This window comes from Astyanax mexicanus, chromosome 16, assembly GCF_023375975.1.
Source record: "Astyanax mexicanus isolate ESR-SI-001 chromosome 16, AstMex3_surface, whole genome shotgun sequence".
Lineage (NCBI taxonomy): Eukaryota > Metazoa > Chordata > Actinopteri > Characiformes > Acestrorhamphidae > Astyanax > Astyanax mexicanus.
In genome coordinates this window covers 15672979-15690464 of record NC_064423.1, presented here as the reverse complement: position 1 = coordinate 15690464, position 17486 = coordinate 15672979, and the positions used below count along the sequence as shown (strand labels likewise).

At 36.7% G+C, this 17486-nt stretch overlaps 1 protein-coding gene across 3 annotated transcripts in view; it reads right to left on the bottom strand.

Moving 5' to 3' along the window:
• Positions 1-17486, bottom strand: part of patj (PATJ crumbs cell polarity complex component) — a 210094-nt gene that overhangs the window by 45546 nt on the left and 147062 nt on the right. For all 3 annotated transcript variants that reach the window (XM_022669623.2, XM_049465996.1, XM_049465995.1), the window contains exons 31-32: positions 13092-13288; positions 4786-4877 (exon numbers count right to left, since the gene is read on the bottom strand). In XM_022669623.2, coding sequence (XP_022525344.2) covers positions 4786-4877; positions 13092-13288 — 289 coding nt within the window. The remainder of the gene's footprint in view (positions 1-4785; positions 4878-13091; positions 13289-17486) is intronic.

The window sequence follows — 17486 nt, the reverse complement described above, 5'->3', positions numbered from 1 at the left end:
AAACCTTAATCCCATAGAAAATTTATGGATGGAGCTGAAGGTCTGAGTTGCCAAGCGACAGCTTTAAAATCTTAAAGATTTAGAGTATTAAGTCTTGTTTGCCAGAGTTATCTAACTAATTCTTATTTTTCTCAGCAAAATGCAAAAAAAAAATATATATATATATGATTTACATTGATTTTCTGGATTTCATTTTTTTGATATTTTATCTCTCACTGTTAAAATTACTCTACCCTTAAAATACAGATTTTTAATGTCTTTGTAAGCGGGAAAACTTACAAAATCAGCAAAAAATCAATAATTATTTCCTTCACTGTCGTAAAAGACTGTCATTTTCTACTATAAATGAAATAATTCTGATGCAAAATACTCAATACAAGCAGCTGCCGTCTTTATTAATCATCTCAAGCACTGAATGTAATGGTAAACAAATCCATCAAAGGGTTAAATATTTAAAATATGTACACACACATCATGCACACAGGCCATAATGGGTTTTACAGACACGCCTAGCTGCTACATTTTATTTCCTGGAGATTTACGCCCAGCTACAATTGACTTTATAGGCCATAATTTATTATGCAGACTAGCCAATTACCACACGCTGCTATACAGCAAAAAGCAGCCCTGCAGAAACACTAATCACAACAGCAGCTCCTCAGTTACAGAGTAAGACTATTCCTCTTTAAGAAAATGAACACAACATTCAGACTGCACTGATATAATTATTCACTTTAATAATGCCTCAAACCAGCTGGAGAACACAGCTGAAATTACTATTAAACATGCTCACATTCTGTGGCCTTGAATTATAATATCATGTTTAATAATAAAAGCACATCAGCACAACGGTATTCCTAACACATTACATAAGTGTTTGGTGTAATGTAGAGCACAGTACCGGTCAAAAGTTTGGACACTCCTTTTCATTCAGTGTCCAAACATTCAGTCATTATTTCCCTACATCATAAATTAATTATACGAATCCAGACTAAGTAGGGGTGGGCGATACGGCCCTAAAATATTATCACGATACTTCATGGTATTTTTGCGATAACGATACTCTTGGCGATATCAATTAATAACTTTTTTTCAAGAATACACTGCTGCAACAAAATGAAATTTTAATAATATGGTAATATTTTTAGGGTATAATATCGTTCAGAATATTCAAAAATGTTATCGTGTGTTTTAAATTTTTTTTTAAAATTAACCAGCATGTTTTAGCACTTAACAAGAGTGTGTAAATGAACTTCTCGTGAGCAAAAATGTGAAATTAGCAAGCAAAAAAAGTGAATTGTGTGCGCGCTGAAGAAAATGTTGCTCTCGAGCTTAATTTTCTCCTTTTTTTTTGCTTGAGTTGAAAGGAGTGGGTTTGACAGTTTGTTATACAGCCTTTTATTACCTATTCTTGGTACTGTCAGTGTATTTTTATGTATTGTTTATCTTGTATATTTTGTCTTTATCCTTTAACATTTATTGCTTCTCAATATTTAAATAGATTTATCTTCAGTTCTTCCGACTCTACATTCATTTATATTCATATCATTGATATTCCACATTTAACCACATGAGTGGAAGTGAAATGAGGAGTAATTTTCTAAAGACTGCTTCTGAGGTAATGGATAAAAATAAAGTGCTGGAAATAAAGAGCACACAGTGGAGAAGTTCCTTGAGCACATCAGTGTTTCTATCTAGGACACGGTGTGTTTCACAGAGTACAGTACACTCTGAAATGACTGAATCTCATTATTTAAATCAGGGTTCATGTTATTAGAGGACCAGCATAACTGAACTGCCAGGTTTTATTGGTGGATGAGGCATGTCTGAGGCACCTTAAATATGCAAATGTTCCATAAAGCTTGTTAAGGTCCAGTGAAAGTCTGAATGATGCAATGGAATACACTAATCCACCCTTTATAATAAAAAAAAAATGTCTGAAATGAAAATCACAAGTGAAATCAAAGAGTAAGAGCAGCAAGTATGTTGGCAAGTAGTATAAGAGGCAGTGCCTGTATATATTTATGACAAAAATGTTTTAACTTTCACAGAGCTTTTCACAGATCTTCCATCAAGTTCTTCTACTTACATATCGACACAAACATGTTTCATTTGTTTAACATTGTGAATCTTTCTCTTTGTTTCTATAAATATGTTTATACGTATATATGTTTAAAATAAATGGCGTTACTAATGCCGTTACTTTTTTTCAGTAACAAGTAATCTAACTAATTACTCTGACTGTAACTATAATACCGTTACCATTTCCCACACCCCGTTACTTCATGTTACTTTAGCAGCTGAATTAACTTTTTTTTTTAACTTTGCGCATACAGACAAAGACGCAAATGTTTGTGTGTGTGTGTGTGTGTGTGTGTTGTGTGTGTGTGAGTCGCAAAGGAGGGGAGGATGAGATAACCACCTAAGCAATGATTGTTGTCTGTACTTTTGTGCACTCTATGGTACCACTTAAAATAAGACTACCTTTATAAAGGGTTTATAAATAGTTTACACTTGAATACTATACACACTACCTGGCCAAAAAAAAGGAATACACACTAGGGATGCAATGGTCCAGTGTGGCCAAGGTTTGCTTCAACATGCAGTACGTTTTTAGCCCTTTCTATTTCAAATCAACAAGGTGCTCCTACTCACACTTGCATAGCCAATATTACATAGAAAAAAGGCACAGATTAATTTAAATTATTAGTCAATCAACTCAAAAAAATAAAAAAATAAATAAATAATAATAAAAAGGCTAAATTAATGTAAATGTTACTTTAATCTATCTGTTATTTCTTTTTTTTTAAGGTCTATTTAATATTTAGTGCAGTTATCTCAGAACCAACAGAGTCTCAGAGTGGTTGTACTATTTTAGTTTTTTAGGATATTAAAATATTTTTATATTGGAAGGCCAATGCCTGTTATTAATAGAAAGTTATTTTAATTGTAAAATGGTGTAAAAGTAGTATTATGCTGGTATTTTATTACTTTGGCACATTGTCTGAAAGCTCCTTTTGGAGCGCAGAAGCAGAAAAAAAAAAGTACTATTTTCTATAGTGCCCCTTTAAAATGACAAAATTATCGTTTATCGCAATAATCTTTCCCCTCAGGGATCACGAAAGCAAGAAAGCAAGAAAGCAAGAAAGCAAGCAAGCAAGAAAGCAAGCAAGCAAGAAAGCAAGCAAGCAAGAAAGCAAGCAAGCAAGAAAGCAAGCAAGCAAGAAAGCAAGCAAGCAAGAAAGCAAGCAAGCAAGAAAGCAAGCAAGCAAGAAAGCAAGCAAGAAAGCAAGCAAGCAAGAAAGCAAGCAAGCAAGCAAGAAAGCAAGCAAGCAAGCAAGAAAGCAAGCAAGCAAGAAAGCAAGCAAGCAAGCAAGAAAGCAAGCAAGCAAGCAAGCAAGCAAGCAAGCAAGCAAGCAAGCAAGAAAGCAAGCAAGCAAGAAAGCAAGCAAGAAAGCAAGCAAGAAAGCAAGCAAGAAAGCAAGAAAGCAAGCAAGAAAGCAAGCAAGAAAGCAAGCAAGAAAGCAAGCAAGAAAGCAAGAAAGCAAGCAAGAAAGCAAGCAAGAAAGCAAGCAAGAAAGCAAGCAAGAAAGCAAGCAAGAAAGCAAGAAAGCAAGCAAGAAAGCAAGCAAGAAAGCAAGCAAGAAAGCAAGAAAGCAAGCAAGCAAGCAAGCAAGCAAGCAAGCAAGAAAGCAAGAAAGCAAGCAAGAAAGCAAGCAAGCAAGCAAGCAAGCAAGCAAGCAAGCAAGCAAGCAAGCAAGCAAGCAAGCAAGCAAGCAAGCAAGCAAGCAAGCAAGCAAGCAAGCAAGCAAGCAAGCAAGCAAGCAAGCAAGCAAGCAAGCAAGCAAGCAAGCAAGCAAGCAAGCAAGCAAGCAAGCAAGCAAGCAAGCAAGCAAGCAAGCAAGCAAGCAAGCAAGAAAGAAAGAAAGAAAGAAAGAAAGAAAGAAAGAAAGAAAGAAAGAAAGAAAGAAAGAAAGAAAGAAAGAAAGAAAGAAAGAAAGAAAGAAAGAAAGAAAGAAAGAAAGAAAGAAAGAAAGAAAGAAAGAAAGAAAGAAAGAAAGAAAGAAAGAAAGAAAGAAAGAAAGAAAGAAAGAAAGAAAGAAAGAAAGAAAGAAAGAAAGAAAGAAAGAAAGAAAGAAAGAAAGAAAGAAAGAAAGAAAGAAAGAAAGAAAGAAAGAAAGAAAGAAAGAAAGAAAGAAAGAAAGAAAGAAAGAAAGAAAGAAAGAAAGAAAGAAAGAAAGAAAGAAAGAAAGAAAGAAAGAAAGTAAGTAAGTAAGTAAGTAAGTAAGTAAGTAAGTAAGTAAGTAAGTAAGTAAGTAAGTAAGTAAGTAAGTAAGTAAGTAAGTAAGTAAGTAAGTAAGTAAGTAAGTAAGTAAGTAAGTATGTATGTATGTATGTATGTATGTATGTATGTATGTATGTATGTATGTATGTATGTATGTATGTATGTATGTATGTATGTATGTATGTATGTATGTATGTATGTATCTATCTATCTATCTATCTATCTATCTATCTATCTATCTATCTATCTATCTATCTATCTATCTATCTATCTATCTATCTATCTATCTATCTATCTATCTATCTATCTATCTATCTATCTATCTAATTTCTGGGACAATATATAATCCTGAAAATGTTATCGTGAAAGGCCTATCCAAAGCCAAACTTAATTGCCGACTCCTGCTGTACAGCAACAGAAGAGCTTCTGTCTCTGTCTTTACAGTGAGTGTGAGGGTACAGAGTGTGTGTTTCTCTGTGTGCAACGTTCTCCATCTTTACCTGAGCAGCACCAGCTTGACCTTGGACGCAGCGCTCTTTATTATGGCTGAAGCGTTCTGGTGGCTCCTCCCATACAGCACCTGGTTGTTGATCTGAATACAAAGCAACAAAAGATCCTCATTAACATTCTAAGCAGGACTTTATCTCCCGGGTCAATGATGCAAGTGTTTCAAATGATGAACTCAACCCAGAATCCATTCTAATCAGTGTTAAAAAGACGCTCATTAGAAGCAGACTGGAACAGAGTCGAGAGATTTAGTGAAGAGTGGAAGTCTCTAGAATAAGAACAATACTATCATCATTACTAGACAATTCCTGAAAGGTCTAAATGTATATTTAAATAAATCAGCAAACAAAAAAACAATAGGACAACAACAGTTTAACTTCTTTTATTTTTTTATTTCTAAAATTTCTTCCCAATTTAGAAGACCAATTACCCAACTCACGCATTAAGACTCCCCCTATCACTAGTGATGCCCAAACACACCAGGAGGATGAAGACTACCACATGCCTCCTTCGATACATGTGAAGCCAGCCAACACCTCTTTTCAAACTGCTGTTGATGCAGCATTAACGAATCACGAATAACGCATCGGTTAATCGGTTCCGATACATCAGCTCACAGATGCCTTGTTATGATCAACATCACCCGATCATAACAGTGATGTAGGGAAAGAGCAAGGCTAATTGTGCTCTCGCGGGGCTCTGGCAGTTGATGGCAAGCTACATGAACAGGACTCGAACCCGCGATCTCCTCATCATAGTGGCAGCGCCTAAATTCATGCATTTCTAGTTTCTAAAACACAGTCTATAAGTTACGTATTGAAGAGACTTCAGTCCAGAGCTTCAGTTTTCATCTTACATAAGCGTAGGCAGGGATGTTTCTGTGTGATGTTTCTGCCCCATGTGACCTACTGGCGCTAATGATCATATTAAAAAAAAGCAAGAATCAATGGCTTGTAACAATAAACGTGATCAATAGATCAGAAGTGCACCAGGCAGGGCAGCGTGAAAGGCTCTTTAAGATTGGTGAGGAAAAGGTTTGGAGTACTGAGAGTAAAGATTTTTTATTTGAAAATTAATTTAGGTGTTGTTTAGTAAAGGCTTGTAAGGATGTAATAGGTAACAACAACGCTTATAACATGGTCTACTAGGGTTCAATTCCCCAGCCACATAAGCACACTAGTCTACATCAATTATGGTAAAAGATTTAGTCAAATGAGATCCTGATATAAAGCTCTGGAAAAAAATAAGAGACCACTTTAGTTTCTGAATCAGTTTTTTATAATTTTACTATTTATAGGTAAATGTTTGAGTAAAATATAATAAATGAAACAATATTGACATTTAGAGCATTTATTTGCAGAAAATGAGAAAGGGCTGAAATAACAAAAAAAGATGCAGAGCTTTCAGACCTCAAATAATGTTCATTCATTCATAAAGTTCATAGAGTTCAGAATTCAATATTTTGTGGAATAACCCTGTTTTTTAATCACAGTTTTCATGCATCTTGGCATGTTCTCCTCCACCAGTCTTACACACTGCTTTTGGATAACTTTATGCCTTTACACCTGGTCCAGAAAATCAAGCAGATCAGCTTGGTTTGATGGCTTGTGATCATCCATCTTCCTCTTGATTATATTTCAGAGGTTTTCAATTTGGTAAAATCAAAGAAACTCATCATTTTTAAGTGGTCTCTTATTTTTTTCCAGAGCTGAATCTTCTGGACAAAACATCACATAAAGTAAGTTCTGACTGTATTTCCTAACTCAACCCATGCATTAACTCAACACATTCCAGCAATCACAAGTGAGTGGAGTACCTTGAGGTCGACCAATAAAATCATAAGTGGACTCTTGTACGATTCGACTGCTCTAATCTTAAAACAGGCACCACTTGCTGGTTCACATCCAAGTTATGCAGCTTGCCATCAACTGCCCGAGCCCTGAGAGAGCAAAATTGGGCTTTAAATCAGTTCTGAGATAATACTCAAAGGATGCCAGATAAGAAGACATGCACAGACATCAGTATTAATGGGTTATTTATGATAAAACAAATACACCATAATTAATATGAACTTAAAACCATTACAATAAATCCACTGAGCCCGATGTAAAATCTCTAGTGGTAACAGTCCTCAGCGTATACGTTAATGACAGAGCAGTGGAAGAAGAATGCATCACCCTCTATAACAACAACTCTGCAGCTTATGAAGGCGTGCTCCATAATTACAGCTCCATTCATCTGAGACTGAATGGTTTGGCAGCGATCAGGGCTAACGCAGCACTGTGTGCAGGTCTAATGGAAGCAGACACTATACACACTGATTTCTGCTCCAGGAAGATGAAGAACACTCAAACAATAGGCAATCTGATACGGATCATAAAGATATAACGTGTCTCTGTTACAAAAGATCCTTATATCTCCATGTTTTTCACATCTTAAACTAGTGTAAATCTCACAGTAGTGTATTTATATATATATATATATATATATATATATATATATATATATATATATATATATATATATATATATCATGTCCAGACTTCATGATAATTTAACCAATAAAAGTGCACTAATAAATTGGATTGAAACCTTTTTCCATTCATTTTTACTCTTCTGTAAAGCAGACATTTCTGGACATGCAATATATCGCCAAAAGTATTCGCTCACCCATCCAGATCATTAAACTGCTTCTACAGACCTTAGTGAAAGAATTGTTTAATGCTCTTAGGACCTCAGTGAATTCCAGTGTGGTACCGTGACAGTCGTGAAATTTCCTCCTCACTTCTCAATATTCCACAGCCAACTGTCAGTGATACTATAACACAGTGGAAGCGACTGATAATTAACCCTCCTGTTATGTTCCGGGTCAATTTGTCCCGTTTTAAAGTTTGAAGATCTTGGAAAAATAATTAAAAGTATCCTTCTGCTTGCCCTAATTAGTGTAATCAACATATAATATGAAAATGGTTCATCTCACATATTTGCAACCATAAAAACCATCAAAAACTACAACAAATTGCAATGTTATGTTTTAATATTATGTAACACTATTGTTTTATGTGTTGGTCTTTCAAAAATAATAAAGTAGTGAAACATTTAAAAAGTTTGAACATCAATTTTTGTTTCATGAAAATTAGTTAATTATCCTAATTGAACCACTACCTGTAGGGTAGGGAAAACATAATTAAACATGCACCAGGTCAAATTAACCCCGGGAGTGCAGACCTCGTGTTCCAGCACAATTCAACTAAACAGTGCTTAGTGTGAGGGCACCCTTAAGGACCCTTAAAGGACAAAACATTGGCCAGATCAAGATCATCAGATCATTGGTCTGGATCAACAGAGGTCTGTATTAACAGAGTACTGAATGGAGCTCCATCATCATTTCAGAGGGCACAGATCCTCTGCTCAATAGCTTAATACTGGGGGGTCTTTATACCCCTTCAGCCCACTCATGATTTATCAGCTCCAGAAAGTTTCTGTATCAGCAATGGGTGCGAATTAAACACAGCTGAACACATTTATTGGAAGCGGTGTCCTTGAACATTTGGAAATAAAATGAAGAGTGAAAATAAAACTGAAACAAATCTGATCAAATGTGCACAAATGTTACAAACACACTGACCTTGGATTGAATCTTCAGGTGTGTTAAAATGCTCTGAGTGACAGATGAGAAAAAAACAGATATCTGAAAGTGTGAGACTTTGTAAAGGATATGATAACATACGTGTGTATCTGTGAGTGTGTGTGTGTGTGTGTGTGTATCTGTGTGTGTGTGACCGTAATGGCTATAGCACCCGAGCAGCACAAGCTGCATTGCTCAAATGAATTTTTCATACTGGCAGTTACACTGCTGTAATGAATGGAGCTGGCCTGCCAGAGATGAGGGTCAGGAGAAAGGGGAGGAGGAGGGGGGGGGATGTTACATAATAGAACTGTAAAGTGTGGAGACAGATGGAGGGAGAGAGAGAGAGGGAGAGAAAATGAGAGAGAGAGAGAGAGAGAGAGAGAGGGTGAGAGACAGAGAAGGACAATGAGATGACTTATGAGAGTCATCTCTTTGTTACAGTGGCTTGAAAAAGTATTGATACCCCTTGAACTTATTCACAGTTCGTCACCTTACAAACACAAAATTAAATGTATTTTATTGAGATTGTAAGTAATTAGACCAACACAAGGTAGCACATATTTGTGAAGTTGAACAAAAATGATACCTGGCCCCCAATTTGTTTATTAGTTAATAAAGTCCAGATGTGTGTAATTTAGTCTCAGTAGAAATATAAACATCTGTTCTGTGAAGGCCTTAGGGGTTTGTTAGAGAACACTAGTGATCAAACAGCATCATGAAGAGCAAGAAACTTATCAGAATGACAGGTCAGATATAAAGTTGTGTATATAATAGATACAAAGTGCCTTTTGCCACAAGCCATGTTAAGGAACACAGCAAAGTTGAACTTTTTGGCCTTAATATCAAAGCTCTATGTGTGGTGGAAAAGTAACTCATTTCCCAGAGCACACCAATCCCTCTGTGAAACATGGTGGTGGCAGCATCATGCTGTGAGGACTCTTTCTTTTCATGGACAGGTAAGCTGGTCAGAGTTGATGGGAAGATGGATGGAGTTACAGTAAATAAAGAGTAATCCTGGAAGTAAACCTGCTGGAGGCTGCAAAAGACTTGCAGCAGTTATGCTAAGTACTGTTGAAAGGCACTGTTTAATGTGCAATGAAGAGTTACATTTAGAAGCCCATTTTATTCTCTATTTCATTTCTAATTGTGTGTACAGGAGCTTTAAAACTAAGTACTGGAATTGGACTCGGATTTCAATACCGTATCTGATCTTTTTTGTAAAAGTTTTTTTTTTTTTTAATATTTTCTGAATAAAATTGTTACATTGAAAAGAAAAAAACCCAACAACAAACAAATAAAAAAAACTCTCATTACTACTGCACCTATTTTCATTGTTCATGTGGAAATGCTCTTACTTTCACTATTAAACATATCCCTGAGTTCTAGTGTTGATTTTCTTTGATTTGAGTTGACCAATCGCTTAAATTCAAGGACTTTTTTTTCGGGCCACATTTCTTCCTCAAAGACAGTGAGTCCCCATGATCCTTGCAGTTTTTAATAATGCGTTAGACAGTTCTTAACCCAATTTCAGTAGTTTCTTTTATCTCCTTTATGTCCTTTTTGTTTTATCTGCTTGATGCTTGCCAATGATTTGACCCTTCTCAAACAAACTGACATCTTTTCCACGTCCTCGGGATGTGTGTCTTTCCACATGGTTGTTTAAGAAATCAGAAGCAACTCATTGCACCAGTTGGGATATAATAACTGGTTGCCAGCTGAAAGATAATCACCCATGCAATGTTTATCCAAAAGGAGGCTTGTACCCAAGCTTTATTTAAACATGTTCATGAACATGTGTGTGTAAAGTAAGCCACAGTCACAGCACACAGACACAAGACAGACCTGAAATTTCTGAAAGCATTTCTTAGCTCTGGAGTGTCCAACATGACCCTGTTATACAGAGGCCATCTCCCCTGCCTTTACTCTGATGACATCTTTTACATCTAAGAGCTTGTGTGAGTGTCTGTGTGTGTGTGAGTGTGTGTGTGTGAGAGAGAGTGAATGAAATTGACAGTGATGGAAACCTCTCATTTAGCTAGTGGATGAAACCAGGGCCTACACCAAAACACTGTTACATGGGGAGAGAAAGAGAGAGAGAGAGAGAGAGAGAGAGAGAGAGAGAGAGAGAGAGAGAGAGAAAGAGAGAGAGGAAAAGAAAGAAAATGAGGGAGAGATAGAGATGAGAAAAATAAAAACGAAAATGAGAGGGGAAGAAAGACAGAGGAATAAAAGAATCAAGAGAAAACATAGGATAAGAGCAATAGGTGAGCGAGATGAGAGGACAGTGACAATAACAGAAAAAAGGTTTGAGAAGGGGAAGAAAAGAAGAGATGGGGAAGAAAAGAAGAGATGGGGAGGAAAGAAGAGATGGGGAAGGACTAGGGCAGGGGATCTCTAGTCACACATGATTCAATTACGATTCAGAGGTCTGCAATTCGATTATAAAATGATTATTAATGCTAATATTGATCTGGATCTTTTCTTATTTACTATTTTTTTCTGTTTTGCATGACTATTTTGCACTTTTAAAGTACCAAGCTATTTAATAGGCTCTTTGAAAATACTTCTATTCACTTGAAAAAATTGATTGAAAAAATACCTTTAGGTTAGGGTAATATTGTGTATAATGTTATGGCTGACCAGTGTAATGTCTATAAGCTGATGTTTTTAATGTTGTGTCTGTTTAATGCTTTATCTGCATAGGAATAAAGTATTATGCAAAGTACACAACAGAGCATTTCATTATCTCAGGATAGTTTCAATTTTGATGCTTCTTGAATGAAAATATTGTAATGTGCTGAGTTACTGAGTTTAACTGGGATAAATAAAATAGTGTAGCTCATTATTCTATCTTAACTACTTCAGAAAAAGGAAACATGCCATCAGCTGTGTGTGTGTGTGTGTGTGAGACAGAGAGAGAGTGAACGAGCGAGTGAGAGAGGGAGAGTACGAGAAAGAGAGAGTCTTTAGCACAGTGAGGGTCGATGGAAAATGAATAAAAGTAGTTGACAGCTCCATATGAAGTTTGCACACACACACCACACACACAAATGTGTGAAAACATGAGGTAAATGTGAGATTAAGCGATATGCATATGTTAGAGCAGGGGTGTCCAAACTTTTTTTGTTGGGGGCTAGAAGGAGAAATATATTTGAAGTCACGGGCCAAAGACTCTGTAATAAAACAAATAATGAAATATACCACTTTAAATAATACATTTTCCTGATTATTTCATTTACACACCATTTTACTTGACTTATTATCTTTAACTTTGACAGTGTTGTGTAAACTAAGATTTTTAAATTGATTAATTTCATGATGTCTCTTAATATAAAACATCTTAATTACGGCAACTTTTAGACTCTTTGGCCTGTTTTTCTGCGCTAGAAATGCGCACTCTCTCCGCTTTTAGACTCTTTGGCCCGTTTTTCTGCGCTAGAAAAGCGCACCCTCTCCGCTTTTAGACTCTTTGCCCCGCTTTTCTGCGCTAGAAATGCGCAGCCTCTCCGCTTTTAGACTCTTTGCCCCGTTTTTCTGCGCTAGAAATGCGCACCCTCTCCGCTTTTAGACTCTTTGCCCCGTTTTTCTGCGCTAGAAATGCGTACTCTCTCCACTTTTAGACTCTTTGCCCCGTTTTTCTGCGCTAGAAATGCGTACTCTCTCCACTTTTAGACTCTTTGGCCCGTTTGTCTGCGCTAGAAATGCGCACTCTCTCCACTTTTAGACTCTTTGGCCCGTTTTTCTGCGCTAGAAATGCGCATTCTCTGCTTTTAGACTCTTTGGCCTGTTTTTCTGAGCTAGAAATGCGCATCCTCTCCGCTTTGAACTTTGAATCTCACATTATAAAAACCTGCTCAACAGAGGGCCAACTTTCATTCTATTTCGAATGAAAATCGTAAAAGCGCACAAGGAAATCAAAACTCGTAGCTACATGTTTGTAGGTCTGAATGGATTCTGGCTTTTGAGAATCCATTCAGAATCGCCCACTAATTGAGATGCATCTAAAAATCTTACATTTCCCACCACCACTAGGAAAGAGAGAGGGATATGAAGGATGGAGAGACAAAGGGAAAAAGAAAAGAATAACAGAGAAAGGGAGAAAAAAAGAGAGACATGGAAATATATGTGAATGAGAAATGGGAAGAAAGAGAAAGAAAAGAAAATGAAGAGAAAAAAGTTCAGAGCAAGGCGAGAGCAAATAGAGAGAACAGAGTGACAATAACAGAAAATCACTGAGACAGAGGATAGATGAAGGAATAAATTGGGGGAAAAGCAAGAGAGAGTGAGAGAGAGGGAAAGGGAAAGGAAAGTGAGAGAGCATGGGACAAATGGAAATAATGAGAAAAAGAAAAAGCTAAATAGAGAAATGGGGATAAGTGCTTGAGTGGAAAGAGAGAGGAGGAAATGATTGGGAAAAGGAAAAAGAAAGGGAAGAGAGAAAAAGGAAGAGAAAAAAGAGACACTAAAAGAGATAGAGATGCACTGGTGCAGTGTGATAGCTCCTGAGAGAATCATTCACACTCTGATGGGGTGTGTGTGTGTGTGTGTGTGTGTATAAGTTAACCAAGAATGTTCACAGTCAAGTAAACAGAGTAAATGCCAGTCACACACTAATCCCTGGTGTGTGTGTGTGTGTGTGTATATGAGACAGAGAGAGAGAGAGATTACCTCCAGTAACTCATCCCCCACTCTGATGCGTCCGTCGCGGCTGGCCGGACCCCCGGGGGTGATGCCCACCACGAAGATGCTCATGCAGGAGCGGTCTCTGTTCCCTGCCAGACTCAGACCCAGACCCTGCCGGTCCTTCTCCAGCTCCACCAGCATCAGCTCCCCCGGCAGCTCCCCGTACCTCTGCCTGATCCCCTCTGTACACACACACACACACACACACACACACACACACACACACACACACACACACATCAGCATAATGACAGACAAAATAATCTCTGCTAAAGCAGAATTTCAGCATCTTTCAGAACATCATAATTACACTTATGATAATTATCAGGATAAAAAGGCAGAGAATAATTACACGCATAACAAAATACCACATATTTTTAAATCACTGCTACATTAAATAGCCAAGCAATTTATCCTGACATTCATTATGATATTAAATTATCATTATTTTGTCATTATTAAGAAAAGAAAGTATCTGTTCATTTATCAACATTAGGATATATAATTATAAAAAATATATATAATTTAATCATAATTAAACTATTCAAGAACAAAATAATATCTTATTGTTGTAAAATCTTAATTTTATTTCTAATTAATAGGACATTAAAGTACATCAAAGTATCTTTAAGAGGCTATTAAAGTATCAAACATTGAACATGATTCTGTACTAGAGTTTTCTAATAATCTCATAATTGTTGGGATACTAAAGTGCAAAATATTTTAGCCTTATTTAGACAAAAAAAAATCTCCTGCAGAGCTGAACTGAATCACAACTATAAAGAACTGCAATTGTTTAGGAGAGTTTAGTATGAAGAGTCTGAAGAACCTTTAAATTGAGAAAAAAAAACTAACAAACTACCAAACTATCAACTACCAAAACAAACAAAAAACGTCAGACACATTTTCATTGTAACTATATCATCTAACATGTATCAATTAATTAATTACATTTGACAGACGGACAAAATCCTTTTATTCAAATTTTACTGCATCTTACTCACTTTAAACAACTAAGTAGTCCCCTAAGACAGAGTTATGCAATGATTTAGATCATATTTAATAAAGCAGCAGGCCTTGGTTTCATTGGGAAATCACTCAAAACATATATTCTTTGTGGCATCCCTCAAGGTTCAGTTTTGTGGCCTCTGTATTTTTCCATTTGTACTCTTTTTGTTATTTGTCATAGCAAACATAAGATCTATTTTAATAGCTATGCTGATGTGACACTTTACAAGTTTTCCAGCTTAATGGCAAATATTGTATTCTCAAAGTTTCTACAATCAAACCTAGAATAGAAAAAATCTAATCTGAAATAAAAAAACCCTGGCAACAGTTTTAGATTCAGAGCTTGCTTTCGTCCCTCATATAACCTTAGTCACTGAAGTAGCTTTCTGTCATTTCCCAAATTCTGCTGAAGGTAGGACTTTTCTATCCTGGAGCGATGCGGAAAAAAAAGAACTTGTTCAGGCATTTGTTACGAGGAGAGCTGATAAATGGAATACTCATATTTTTTATTTTTTTTACTGGGCTTCAACAGAAAAAAAGCAATTCAATATACCTTCTAACAACTTTTACACACTGTTGGGATACTGACCTTCAACTACTCATTCAAATACTTCAACACACAGCAAAGCTGCTGCTAACTCTAGTCCGACTGGCACCAACAATCATGCCACGTTTAAAGTCACTTTAATCACCTTTCTTCCCCATTCTGATGCTCGGTTTGAACTGCAGCAATGCTTTAAAATCTAAAAAAAGGCAATTTGGGACAGTAGAGACAGTAATTCCAAAAATGATAAACTCCTTTTAATACAACTAATTCCATAACAAATATAACTTTTGTCTAAATAGTGCATTTGCTATGTTTTACCACCATGAAGTTAAAAAAAAAATGCACCTCCACATCCAGAACGCATCCTCCTGATTTAAATAGTCCCAGACCGGGACCTCACTTAACCTTCATCACATTCAATTCACACCAGCACAGAGGTGCTGCTCTCTAAACAGGACATACAGCTACTGCATATAAATCATCTGTATATATTATTTAGTGCCGATCAGCTGTACTTCAGTCAGGCCATGTTGTGCAGGTACAATGCTTAAAATGGTAAAATGCTTACAGCACAGCTCCAAAACACAGTAAAGAAAGTCCTTATCTTGGCAAAAGAAAACACAGGTGCACCACAAAATTATTACAACCTAGACAACAGTCACCAGTCAGACGTTCATTGCTATCTTGGCAAACTCAACTTTTACATAAACGACAAACAGGACACAAAATAAAATAACATTGCTATCTCCGTAAATGAGCTGCTTGCACAACCTTCACATTGTGAATGCCGTTAAAATAGCATTCCACCAAAGTCAGAGTGCACCTGATCTGAAAGGCAATTTCAAGTGCCACGCTGATTGATTTATTGCAGGGTACGCACGAAACACATTCATAATTAATTAAGAGAATTAGTACATGTAAGGAATACTTTTCCCGTCTTTATGATAGCAAAGACACTGACACACGGTTGATGGCTCGTCTATTGATAAGAGCTAAAATAGGACCCTGTATTTATTTATTAATTTATTTAAAATTTTTCCCCCAATTTATTTTCTCCCAATTTAGCTAAGCCAATTGTCCCACCCATTTAGCTGCTACTTAACTGTTTATCCCCCATCACAGGTGATGCCACAACACCAGGAAGGTGAAGACTAGAGCATGCCTCCTCTGATACATGTCTAAGACTCTGAATTTGAAGTCAGCTACCAACTATTTTCGAACTGCTACTGATGTAGCATTACCGAGTAGCATCACAGTGCACTCGGAGGAAAGCGCAGCGACTCGGTTCCTTGTTCTAATCAGCAACACAAGGCGTGGTGAGGGGAAAGAGCACCATCTTCCCACCCAGAGAGAGAGAAAGCAAGACCAATTGTGCTCTCTCCTAGGGCTCTGGCAGCTGATGGCAAGCTGCATGACCAGGATTTGAACTATCGAGCTCCCAATCATAATGGCACACAAATCCCTGTTTTTTGTTAAGGTTTTCACAATATGCTATCTTATCATATATCGACATTTTAATTTATTAGATTTAAGCTTTTAGACCATAACTCACAGCCCTAACAATTTGCAATGTGATTGGCTAAGATGAGTTTTATGAGTGCCATTATCAACCGGTAATGCACTGCAGCTGTCTCGGTTCGTGCTATAACGTGTAATAACAGCAGTGCCCATATTACACGTTATAGCACTCCCTCTCGTGTATTATTGCTTAAGTGATTTTTGTTTAAATGTATTTTATTTTATATTTTATTTTAATTTAAATGTTTTATATCTTACTATTTTATTAAATTGTTACTTTTTAATTGTTTTATTTGTTTTATATTACTTTAATATCTTGCTGTTTTATTTAATTTTATTGCGAAGCACTTTGAGCTGCATTTTTATGTATGAAAGGTGCTATAAAAATAAAGTTTATTATAACTATAAACCACAAATAGCACTTTTTTTCTGTTCACTTTGACTTTGTTGCATTGATTGCACTGTTACACCAATACACCCTTCTTAAATATGGTATATAAACAGGCCTTTTCCACTGTTCATTAGGTTTTATAATTAACCATCTCTCTCACTGCTGATAAAACCACTCTCATGAGTCATGAACCAACAACTGTCTGAGGACTTATCTAAGTCATGACTGAATAATGCAATAATGGCAGGAGTGCTGCTGAAATGACTCTCTTTGAGGGGCTCCAGATCCCACCGCAGATTCACTCATTCTTCACAGAGCTTTGTCTGGATGGTCCTCAAAGGGCTTTAGTGAGGAGAGGGGGAAATCTCAAGGATCTTGTCAAGTCTCCACTCAGCATGAATACCAATATTGCCCTGAATGCTGAACACACAACATCTTTTTTACAGGATTTCCACTTTGATTCCACTTAGTTTTGCCTTTTCTTTAGTTTTAGGCTGCAGCTACTGGATTAACTGACTGTACTCATGCCAAACGTCATGGTACAGAAACATGGATCTTGTTTTGGGACTTTTGGCCACGTCCCATGAAAGGTAAAGGACGCTGCACTGACCTGTGGGATATGCATGCAGAGATTTCTACATTGAATTTCAATGCAATTTTTGCAAGAGTCGCTTGTCTTATACACATGGAAAATTCGAGCCAGATTACACCAGTCACAATCATTATAACCCGTTGTGCTGCACTGTCCACCGTGGGTGGTAATGCCTTTTATGACTCTTTTTTTGTATTCCTGGTACACACGTGACAATGTGGAATGTTAAATTCTCGCACAGCTTCAGAAATGGAATGTCCAATCCAGTGTTCATTTCGTTAATGGAAATTAGAAATTGAAGAAAAATACTAGTTAAAAATCTAT